The sequence below is a fragment of the Zingiber officinale genome, chromosome 3A, assembly GCF_018446385.1.
Source record: "Zingiber officinale cultivar Zhangliang chromosome 3A, Zo_v1.1, whole genome shotgun sequence".
In the NCBI taxonomy this organism is placed as follows: Eukaryota; Viridiplantae; Streptophyta; class Magnoliopsida; order Zingiberales; family Zingiberaceae; genus Zingiber; species Zingiber officinale.
This window is the reverse complement of record NC_055990.1, coordinates 160682123-160693224: the sequence shown is the minus strand read 5'-3', so window position 1 is coordinate 160693224 and position 11102 is coordinate 160682123. Positions and strand designations below refer to the sequence as shown.

Sequence of the window (11102 nt, the reverse complement as noted above, 5' to 3'; positions counted from 1 at the left end):
GTAACAATCGAGATTAGCAACTATAAAAGAGGAAGATGAAGTGAGATTGAAGGATAATGTTCTCTGAAAATTTTCAAGCATTCCAGAACTTCATTGTAATTTTCTTTAACTTTCTTTGTGCTACATTGTAAACTCCAAAGTGATTAGCTATTTTGGAGGTGATCCAACTGAATAATCGATAAGTAGCGTAGAAGATGAGGCTGCCGAATCATGTTAAATCCAGGTGTTTAGTTTGTTTGTGTTTTCATTTTTTATTCATTCACCACCTAGCTAGAGACCTCATTTAACTTTTTGCGACAGGAGATAGAAAATGGATTGTTAGTGCACTTAATTATATTGTAATACATCAACAAAACATTACTAGCAAGGCAACCACGAAAATACCTTTTAGCAGTATAGCATCCTAAAGTTTAGCTATCAAGCATACACTTTCAGAAAATTTCACAACAGCATCATTTACATTATTCTTTGACCTATGAGGACTTCGCGCGAATCATCTGGTTACAAAAACTTACAACTGTAAACAAGAAGGTAAGAAGGGGTTTGAACAAGAGTTATTCCATCAAAGCAATTTGATCACTGACTGACAAACAATGTTTTGTTCATTGGAAACCAAGGAAATCCTGTCTCACAGATTGCCAGTGTTTCTTTGTCAGACGAACTCGCTCAACTCTTTCAATCTCAAGCCGCTTCTGCCAGTAGTCACGGCAACTGTTTGACATACAAATTAGGGAAAAATCTCGAGCAGCAAAGGAATTGCAGAAAGGCAGGCCATGCTTCTGAAACATACCTGTGGCTCAACAAGATATTCAACTCATTTAAGTGCGTTGCATCTTCATATACTCCTTCCTGAAATTTATCAGTCGAACAACATCCATCAAGTAATTCGGTTTTCTACTATACATATAACAAGAAAAGATTGGGAGTAATGTGTACCTGTCGACAAAGAGGACATTTTGCTTTGTGGTTTGCAGCCTTTAAGCCATCAACTATTGTCACCGATGCAGCAGAACAACAACACATGTAGCATAGAAGATGGCCACATGTGAGAGAAACTGGGTCAAAGACAGTCTCATATAAAAGACAAGTTATATCAGGAAATGATGATCAGCAATTTCAATTTCAAAAGAACTCGTACAGAGCAACCAACTCACCAGACAAATCGAGCATGTCAAATCAATTTCAATCTTCAAAGAGTCGAAGAGACCGCAAGACAGTGTCGGTTTACCCTCATCATCAAAAGTAAGAGAGCAGTCATCAAATAATTCAACCGTCGACTTGTTCTTATCTGAACTTCGCCTCAAGTTAATGTAAAAGGCCATCAGATCACAGAGCCACGGCGATTGAAGAATTTCAATATGCATACTTGGAGCTTTAGATCTGAATGCCTGTCCTTGCCTTGAGAAATGAATCTAAAATCGCAAGTGAATATTTCATTTGCAGATGAGAAAGTCGGAAGCACTCTAATAGATAGATTGTGGTGATACCTTGTCATACTTTTTTAATATCTTCCTCATGGCAATGGAGTATATGATACCATAAGCAACTAGGTCCTTCCCTTCTTGCATCATTTCTCCATGGCTCAGAAGAGACTTACCTCTAAAACACAATATATACTTCTTAAAGCCTGATGCCAAATGCAATTCAAGCAGCTTTTGTGCTCGTTGATTAAAACACCCAACAACAGCCGACATCTCATTCAATAGGGAGGAGAAGAAGGAGCCATCGCAAACTACAACACGATAGATAACACAAAATCAAATTTTCAAAAGATAACAACAAACTAGGCCTTTATCTTATCTAGAAAGGGATTGATCGATCGGAGGATAATAAATACCTGCACAATTATTAGGGCATGCGGCGCCTCCTTCGCCGTCTAGGTCTAGCCGGGAGTGGAATTCTATCCTGCATCTCTTGAGGATCTTCTGTTGAATTTTGTTTTTAAATTCAAAGTATTTTTTGTAGTGTTTTTAGTTCCACATTGCTAAGTGGAGAAGCTTGGAAGGGCTTATATAGGAAGCCCTTCCATCCTTGCTTAGCAATGATAAGAGGGCCTATACGCATGCGCGGGCCAAGCCCAAATCGAGTGGAGTTTGGGGGTTCGAGCCAGAAATCCATAAATTGGGCGTCACGTGCGTGATGCAAATCCCCAGCCCGTGAGCCTTGCGCTCACGGGCGGCTCGGTTTGTTTTTGCTGGTTTGGTTTAGTCTGAACCAAACTAGTTTGGTTTCCGGTTCTGGTTCGGTCTGAACCAAAACCAAATCAGAGTTTGGTTCCGCGTGTGAGGAAGGAACGCGGACTTCGGTTTTGGTCCACGAGGAAGCGAAGCAGCGCTTCGGTTCTGTCTACCTCGCGTGAGGATGCGAAACAACGCATCCGCGCGTGAGAAGAGGAAGTGCGTCCCTTCCTCTGCGCTGCTTCAAGTGTATAAATACACTTCCTCACCTCCTTCTCAATACACTCCAGAAAGTAAAGCATTCCTTCTCCCTTGCTTTCTACTTCTTCTTCCTTCTTTCTGAGTTATGAGGCTTGGTTCGCGATCTGAGGTTGAGTCCGAGTGCGGCACTCGTTTTGGAGTGCACTTACGAGCGACGCGAGCGGTTGTCGGATCTTGGGAGGATTTTGCCGGAGAGCCTCTGCACCGTGGGCGACAATCAATTCTCTAAAGACAGTCGGCACGTCCGACGCTTCGACCGGAGATACACAATTTCTTAACCCTTACTGTTATTAACGTTTATTGCATGTTCATCATTTATTGGTGCAGTTATAAATTACTGTATTAGAGTAATTAGTTCTATTTCAATTTCTACATCTTCTTCAACTTCTTGAGTCCGACGGAGGGCATCCCCTCCTCCCTCCCCCGCATGTACTCCTCGTATCACTTGCAAAACATCATCTTTTCTCCACCATCCGATTCCGACGACGACAGAGCTTCTTCCTTTCCTTTCATCGAAAGCAGCACGAGAAAGGTCCAAACTTGGCACTTTATTGAATACGTGCCTTCACCGTCACCCTCGACTTTGATCTTTTTCTCAATAACCCCTTCTAATTTTAAACTATTCAACAAAGTCCGATTTATTTTTCGAAAGCAATTTATATTTCGATTCTAATATTTTTGGCCCGGTTCACAGTTGTGGTGGAGACGTGGAGTGGTAAGATATTTAGAAAAATAAATAAAAGAATGAGAAATTAAATTTTAAATTTTAAGACGAATATTTAGGAGGTCGATTTTTAAGTAGGTATAAATTAATTAGGAGAAAGTCGTTTATCTGGAATTAGTCGGGTGGGCACTTTAAATTATTAAAAGAAAATGGAAAAAACAAGAGAAAGGGTTTTCAATTTCCGTAATCAAATTATTTCCTTTTATAGCACATCACATTTTAGTTCTTTTTTCATATTAAATTTAATTGTAAATGGACTAAAATCCCTAATAGTAAATTTAACTTCCTCCTCGGTTTATTCTCCCTAATACACACCGATTTATCAAATTATCCTCATTTTTTTTAGTATAAAAAGTTCAAAATGCATCATATTTATCTAGTATATTTTCAATTAAATTGTGTCTGACTTTTTTTCCCGCTTGACCAATTGATTCTAATTAAATAGTGCCAAATTTAGAAGTAATTATATATCATTTTAGATTTTTTATACTTATAAAAAATAATAAGGGATTATGTTCTATGAAAATAATGGTATAATTACCCCTAAGTTCAACACCATTTAATTAGAATCGAGTATATCAATCGATTGGTCAAACGAAAAAAGAATTATACTCAATTTGATAAAAAAATATATTAGATTCTACTTTAAATTTGCTAAATTTAAAAAAATTATACCTCATTTTCATTTTTTTATCTAAGAAATAAGGGTAATTAGGTAAATAAGTGTGCATTTGGAATAAGGAATATTATCATTACAACGCTCAAATAAGGAATATTAAGCGAATAATATATTTGAGAATAATTTTATTATTATTATTATTTTTAATTGCTACTAGACATTCAACGCTAATTAATTTAAGGAGTATCCATCCTGTAAAAATTTTCTATCCCTCATTAAAATAAATTAGGAAGCATTTTAATAGGTAGTCTATCAATATAACATTCTTACCTTAACCATTTATTAAAAATAATTTATCTATTAATTGATCGAAAATTAAAAATTAATTTTTAAATATAAAAAATTGTAAAGAAGGCGTATGCCATTACATCATAGCTCTGAGTTGATGGATGATTTTAATGTTGAACCAGATAATATCAAATTCTAGACGATCAGTCTACTCATACGAAAATTTTTGGTCAACCGCTAGTATAAATTGAAAAGTACTCATGACGAGTGACTTAGAAATTTAACATCATATGATTATGAATCCTATTTATAGAAAAAATTCTTACTAATATATCGTAATCGGAGATCTGAAATACAGATGTCGGTGTGACAACTTACACCTTCACTTAGGGTTGTAAATGAATCAATCGTTCGTGAACAAGCTTGTTTATGTTCGTTCAATATACATAAGATTAATTAAACAAATAAACTTGAACAGCTCGTTAAGCTAAACAAACAAGCTTGAACATATATGTATTCAGCTTGTTAACGTTTGTGAACAACGTTCGTGAACAATATTCGTGAACAACGTTCATGAACCATATTCATTAATAAAACTCTTTTCAATATGCTAAATAAATAATATAATATAATAAAATAAATAAATAAATACCAAGTCAAGCTTGAACACTCCTTTCAAAAGTTTGGTTCATTTCAAGTTCGATTTGGCTCAGCTTAATTATTTTATCAAACAAACTTGAACACCCCAAAGCTCGGCTCGACTTATTTACAACCTTACCTTCACTTTTAACTTTATTTTAAAATAAAATGCCCATTTAATAATTCTTTAATTTGGACGCCCTTTCTATTTTTGCCCCCGGCAAAATACAATTTGTATAAAAGACCTTCTTCTTGCCGACTTAAAAATTTTGCTATTTTTATCGGACAAAAGGACAATTTCCGGACAGGCACCAGGCACGAAGCTCCCATGGCATCGGCGCCGGCGGCAGATAAGCCGTGGACTCCTCCCTATTGCTCGGTCGTGGCCGTCGACACTCGCTCCTTCTTCTACCGTGTTTTCTCCGTCTGCGAACGAACCCTCCTCGATTCCGACACCGAGTGCCGCTTCTGCAGCCGCCGTACTCCTAACCCCGGTTCCAAGCGCCTGTATCGTATCCTCGTCTCCGTCGGCACTGTGGACAAGGTTTTAGTGGTCGTGTTCTTCGACCGGGCCGCGAGGGTGCTCATGGGCTGCTCCGCCGACGAGTGGGCTGCCTTCTTGGGGGCGCAACCTTCAGCGAGGGAGCTGGCCGGCGAGCTTCTACGAGGGGAGATGCTGCGGATGACGCTGAACCCGTCGAGGAGGGGCAATGCGGAGCACCTGCGAGTGGCGTCGGTGGCGCCTCTCCGCGCGGGATTTCGCCCTGTGGTCGACAGGTTGAGGAGGCTGTACGCGGCGGGGGCGGGGACTTCAGTCGAACAGACAGGATAATACCATCTCCTTTGAACAAAGCAGGTGCGCAATCGAGACAACTCATCTCCTCCGGCAGAGCATTGATTTGCTTCTTCTTAGTTTCAATTATCTCAGCCAGTAAACAGGGCCAGGTGTTTGATCGGATTGTTGATAATAATTACTCTTTCACTTCTTCGATCTAATTCATTATCTTTCTCTATGCATTGCTTCTATGATTGGTTGACTTGAAAGAATTTGTGGGGATTGTATTGGGAGTCAAAAGGACGGCCACACTTTTGTTTCTTGTGTATGGTCCCTGTGCCTATTAGGTCCATTCTAACACATCAAATTCAGGTCTAATGTGTAAACCAAGCTTACGGATCAATAGGGGGGAAACTTATTAGTATGGTAGGCACATTGAAAGTTTAACCTGGGAAACTTAGTTAGTAGTGTGAAATGGCATATGTATTTTGTTAATAATAAAGATGGCTTCACATGTTCAATCTATATGGAACATTTTCCTCAAGCATCCGGGAACACAAATATGGGTGTGTTGGTGAAGTTTTCTAATCCTGATCCTGAGTCTCTGGGCATCAAACTTCTTCATGCCAGTTCTCTATCTTGTTACACGATGCTATTGCTGTCTATTAAATTCCTTTATTTTGACTTGGTTAGCATTTACACAATTAACTCTATTGCATTAGACATTTGCAAATTCAAGATGGGGCCGTGGCTTCGGAACTATCTGAATTAAGTGGGCGTTGCCACATTGGCTTTTCATGGTGACTATCTCTCTGTGGGAAAACATTGGTTAGGATGCATAAGTTTTGTCTGTTGTCTTGTCCCGTTCCCATAAATTTGTAAGGCCCTATTCATACTCTATGCTTCTTTACGTGCTCACTCATTGTCAATTTTGAATCAAGAAGTAATCGTGTATAGCAGCGTCTATACTTTTAATGGGTGCACCCATTATTGTTCTCTTGACTGGCAAAAATTGGTTGAGGATTGACACTTTAGGTTTTTGTAAATAACTTAGAGAGTCTAGAACATGAGTGCCAAGAAACTGAGAAGAAACTAACTAGGAGACAATAGCTACAATCAGACTGGTTGAAAGTTAATCCATACTGATAACAAAACTGCAGCAATATAGGATGTAAATAACAAGGTAGCAAACAAATTATACACTTCATTTGTATAGATCCTTGTCAATATATAATGTAGATCTCGATGCTTCAAGCTTAGCACTAAGAGAAGTTTGGGTTGGGACAAAACCAGCCAATCCTAGAAAATATGTTTCAATCTGTGAAAAACAGCTTCCTTCTGCACATTTGGGTGAATAGTAGATTATTTTTGTGAACCAAATAGACCAAAAATCCATATAAGTAAAGACTTAGCGATGAAAGATGACGTCATCTGATGGTTGAGTGATTGAGAAATAACTTGTTCAAATAAGGACATGGACCGACTATTTTGGGAGTACACTATTGTAAATCAATTTTTCTTGTGAATGAAAAATTAATGCCATGGTTATTCGAGTGATAAAGGTTGTTCCAATTTGATCGGACAAAAGCATTAGGTTGAACACAAAGTGTGGTCCATAGACATGAATACTGACTCGAGTATGCGTAAGTTTTAATTCTCATGAGACCAAATCCTTAAAAATGGGCGATAAATGGAGATGAAACAATAGATCAAATTTAATCTCAATTGAAATTTCAATTAATGATTAATTAAAGCTAACTTTTTTATCCTTTTTTAGCATGCCAATGCAATGCAAAAATGTGGAAATTTGATGCCAATAGGATTTATCATCCTATAGGCGAGTCAAGGCTACACATAAAGGCATGCCTGGGTTTAGCATTGCATGCACACACTCAATAGACATTGCATAAACCTTGACAACTATGTGCTCCCCTTGCATACCACATCCTCCATATTATACTTGTGTTTCAAAAGCAATGATATGCAGGCGACCTCTTGAATCTTACACTTGCACTCGTGATCCATGTCCCCATCAGACAAATAGGGGATGTTATCTCGAGCCAATGGAAATCAGCACCACAAGAGAATTAGAATAATGGACATTGTTCACGTGTTTAGTCAATCCGAACTTGTGTGTACGTGTCAACCAAAGCAGAACAATACCTTAGGTCCTATGCATCCCTGATCTTGTCCGAGCGCTGAGTCAACGGATGCTGGGGACGTGGCACGCTCCGCTGTCTCCGACTGTTGGTGTGGAGCTCCGGCGAACCTGCAAAGAAACCGAGCCGAGAGGGGTTTCCCGGCGACGGCCCTCCGACGCTCAAGTCAGGCAATGAGAGAATGAAAATGGCAGCGTAACTGTAGCTAGAGATGTGTATGCATACCTCCGACGAAGCTTTGGGGTCCTTATATAGGACCCCGGGGGAGCGCGGGCACGCTTCTCGATGCGTGCACGCTTCCCCAAACATACCTTAACACGCCTTTGTCAGAAAAGCACCCCTGACACCATTCCGCAATCGTCCGAGCATATCCCGGATGTGACGGTGGAAGCTTCCACCGTACGATCTTGTGTACGGCTCGGCCGCCAACCATGCTATCTGTCGGCGGCAGGTGTCTCGAGGATGATGTTATCCCCTGTCTCCTTTGTCCTCTTGCGCCTCCTGTCTGTTCCAGGGCCGAGCGGTTCGGCCGCTCGGCGGGCCCATCCCTTCTGCCCGGTCGTATGCTCGGATGAGATTGCTCATGCCTGTCTTTGCTGCCTTGTGCCGTGGCCGAACGGACAATCGCTCGGCACTGAAACCTCTTTCCCTTGAGCATCGGAAACCCGACCCTAGTCGGGTTATCTTTCATTCGGCTCGGGGGATTCATGTAAGGACGGCCTGCTTCGTCCGATCGGTTGGCCAGCAATGTCCGGTCGGTCAGCCCGCTTCGTCCGGTCAGTTGTGTCTCAGGGTTGCATCTCTTGACCTTTGACCTCCACGTGCCGTTGACCTCCCGCCAACGAGGGTCCCCCGTCCTTATCACCGGATCACTTGCCTCCCCTTCAAGTCTAGTCGAAGGAGGCGCCAAGTCCGACTGATTGGACTGCCGGTCGGCATGAATGACATCGCCCTGTCACTCTGGAATGCTCCTCCCTCGGCCGCTCAACTCCTTCCAAGCGCTGGCTTTACTGCCGTGTTGACGGTCAACGCTGACGCCTTTCGGATCTCCTCGGGATTCGTGCAAATCCTCTCCATTAAGATCGAGCACGTGCACTGCGTGCCGTAATGATGCTCATTAAATGTGCCCCTTGTCGTGGCGCCACGTGGCATCTCCGTTGCCGTTAGCGTACAGCGGCGGCGTTACCTTCGATGGGACGGATGCTGTTTGAAATGGACGGCTCGATGCAGGCCTCGGTTCTTGTGACCTGCATCCCACGGCTGAGGCCGCTCGGGCCTAACCCTATAAAGTCCTCGCCTCCTCCCCCTGCCGCATCTTTGCCTTCGCGTGCTCCGCAGCTCCTCCCTCAGCACTTCGGCGACCCTACTTTATCTGCTCTCCGACGATCTCCGGCGTCCTTCCTTCGATCCTCCGTTTCTTTGTAAGGTTCTTCTACCTTTAGCCTTGTGTTTTTTGTCGGGTTCTCGCCTTCTGGTCGCTGTCTTGTTCATCCTCTTCTCCCCTCTGTCGTTGGCCTTTTTTCGCTTTTCGCTTGCTCGCCCGTTCGGACAATGGCCAGTTCTTCTCAGCCCCAGGACCCCGCTCTTGGCCCATGGTATACTACCATGGAGTCGCGGTTCGATCGATGTGATGCCGAGGCCTTATTTAATAATTTTGCTATTCCTTCTGATTTTGAACTTGTCTTACCCTCACCCTCCGCTCGGCCGAACAAACCGCCGCGCGGAGGTATCTGTTTTTTCCGCGACCAATTCGTAGCCGGTCTGCGGTTCCCTCTTCACCCCTTCATCGTAGATGTCTGTAACTTTTTCGGCCTTCCGCTCGGAAGCTTAGTTCCCAATACTTTCCGCCTTCTTTGCGGTGTTGTGGTGTTATTCAAGATACACCGCATTCCTCTCCGACCGGAGATCTTCTATTATTTTTATTACCCCAAACAGTCCGAACCGGATACTTATATGTTCCAAGCCCGGCCCGGCCTTGTCTTTTTTGATAAACTCCCTTCTTCCAATAAACATTGAAGGGAGTATTACTTCTATCTTCGTCTTCTCGAACCGCCTTCTTCCCCCGAGTTATGGCGGTTCAAGACCCGACCGGACTATCTTCAGGCCGCGAATCTGGTAGCCGGTCTGAAGCTTGACATCAACAAGTTTCTGCCCGAAGGCGTGCTGTACATATTTGGTCTGAGTCCGATCCGGACTCCTCTTCCGAGCAGCTTCGGTAAGCATTTTACTTGTACGCTTGCCTTGATTGCTAACTGATTTTTGTCTTTTTCCTTCGCAGCGAACGTTGTCATGGAGTCGGTGATGGCTGGGATTTTGAAGAGGAAAGTCGAGGCACTCGAGGCCGCAGTGGCTAAGGAGATGGAGCTGCAGGGCATAGATCCGGTCGGCTCTCACGAGCGTGAGAGCGAAACGAATGTAGGGGAGTCGACCGCTCAGGCTTCTCCCCCGGAGCCAGCGGTGGGCGCAACTTCCAGCCGGGGGCCTTCCGTTCGGGAGGAAGGCTCTATTCAGGAGGAAGAGCGCCCGCTCATGCGAAAAAGACGCCGGCCGGAAACCCCCCCTCGATCAACCACTTCCGCGATCCAGGCGCCTGAGCGAGAGGGAAACGCTTCTCGTGGCAAAGGCCCAGCGATTGAGGCGATCTCGTCCGATCGGACCCCATCTCACCTGGATCTACCCGCGGATCCCATCGAGGCAGTGCCGGTCAGCTCAGTTCCTCCTGCGCCTCGCCGAGTTCAACGCTCGACTATTTTATCCAAGTTCTCCGCTCCAGCCTCCGATCGTTCTGCGTCTGCTTACACAACTCCTGGCCGGAGTCGTACGATTAGGGCCACGCTGCATCTCCCTACCGAGGAGCTTATGGCCGAGTCCGATCAGCCAACTGCGCCCGAGCATATGATCACCATGAAGGGGCCCCTTGCCGAGATGTGGGCCGACGCTAGGGCTCGGGTTGCCTTGATTCCGCTCGGGAAGCTAGCCAACAACCAAATGCAGCAGGCCACGGGAGTAAGTTTGTTCTCTTCCGAACTCTTCAACACTGTCTTTCCGCTCGGCTGTTAACATTCCTGCTTATATCAGTGGTGGGTGGAGGACATCGCTGCCGCCAACCGCTTGGCTATGGCGGAGGAGGAAATAAAGAGACTGAAGGCTTCGGGTGGCCCGTCCGGCTCCCAAGGCCCTTCATACGCTGAGCTGCAGAAAGAGCTCAAGAAGACCCAAGATTTGTTAGAGGCGGAGCGAAAGAAGACGGCTGACCAGGCCTATACTTTGGCCGAACTCGAAAGACAGGTGAAGACACTCGACCGGAAAATAAGCCTAGCCACCGATCGGAAGAAGACGGTCATCGCCGATCTGGAGAAGAAAAATGTCAAGGCTCGGGGCTTGGAGCAACGGGTTAAGGAGTTGGTGGAGCAGCTGGCTAGCGAGAAGACTGCCCAATCGGATGACGTGACGAAGCTCG

At 44.0% G+C, this 11102-nt stretch overlaps 2 protein-coding genes across 2 annotated transcripts; one reads left to right on the top strand and one right to left on the bottom strand.

Annotated features, from left to right (window-relative positions):
* Positions 1-428: 428 nt before the first annotated feature.
* On the bottom strand, positions 429-2906 carry LOC122053126 (probable E3 ubiquitin-protein ligase BAH1-like 1). Its single transcript, XM_042615017.1, has 7 exons — positions 2814-2906; positions 1838-1922; positions 1488-1732; positions 1155-1412; positions 937-1071; positions 791-849; positions 429-711 (listed from the first exon to the last, which is right to left on the bottom strand). Exons 1-7 carry the CDS (start codon positions 2865-2867, stop codon positions 603-605), a joined length of 945 nt encoding a protein of 314 aa, XP_042470951.1. The 5' UTR covers positions 2868-2906; the 3' UTR covers positions 429-602.
* Positions 2907-5036: 2130 nt separating this feature from the next.
* On the top strand, positions 5037-5540 carry LOC122050842. Its single transcript, XM_042611715.1, has one exon. The coding sequence runs from the start codon at positions 5037-5039 to the stop codon at positions 5538-5540; it is 504 nt and encodes a 167-aa protein (XP_042467649.1).
* The last annotated feature ends 5562 nt before the right edge of the window (positions 5541-11102 follow it).

Bases quoted from the DNA above. Each gene is read 5' to 3' on its own strand.
- LOC122053126 (XM_042615017.1), bottom strand. From the start codon at position 2,867: ATGCGGGGGAGGGAGGAGGGGATGCCCTCCGTCGGACTCAAGAAGTTG. The intron at 1,413-1,487 runs GTATCACCACAA...TTGCGATTTTAG, and splicing joins TATTAAAAAAGTATGACAAG to ATTCATTTCTCAAGGCAAGG. The intron at 850-936 runs GTACACATTACT...GATAAATTTCAG, and splicing joins AATGTCCTCTTTGTCGACAG to GAAGGAGTATATGAAGATGC.
- LOC122050842 (XM_042611715.1), top strand. From the start codon at position 5,037: ATGGCATCGGCGCCGGCGGCAGATAAGCCGTGGACTCCTCCCTATTGC.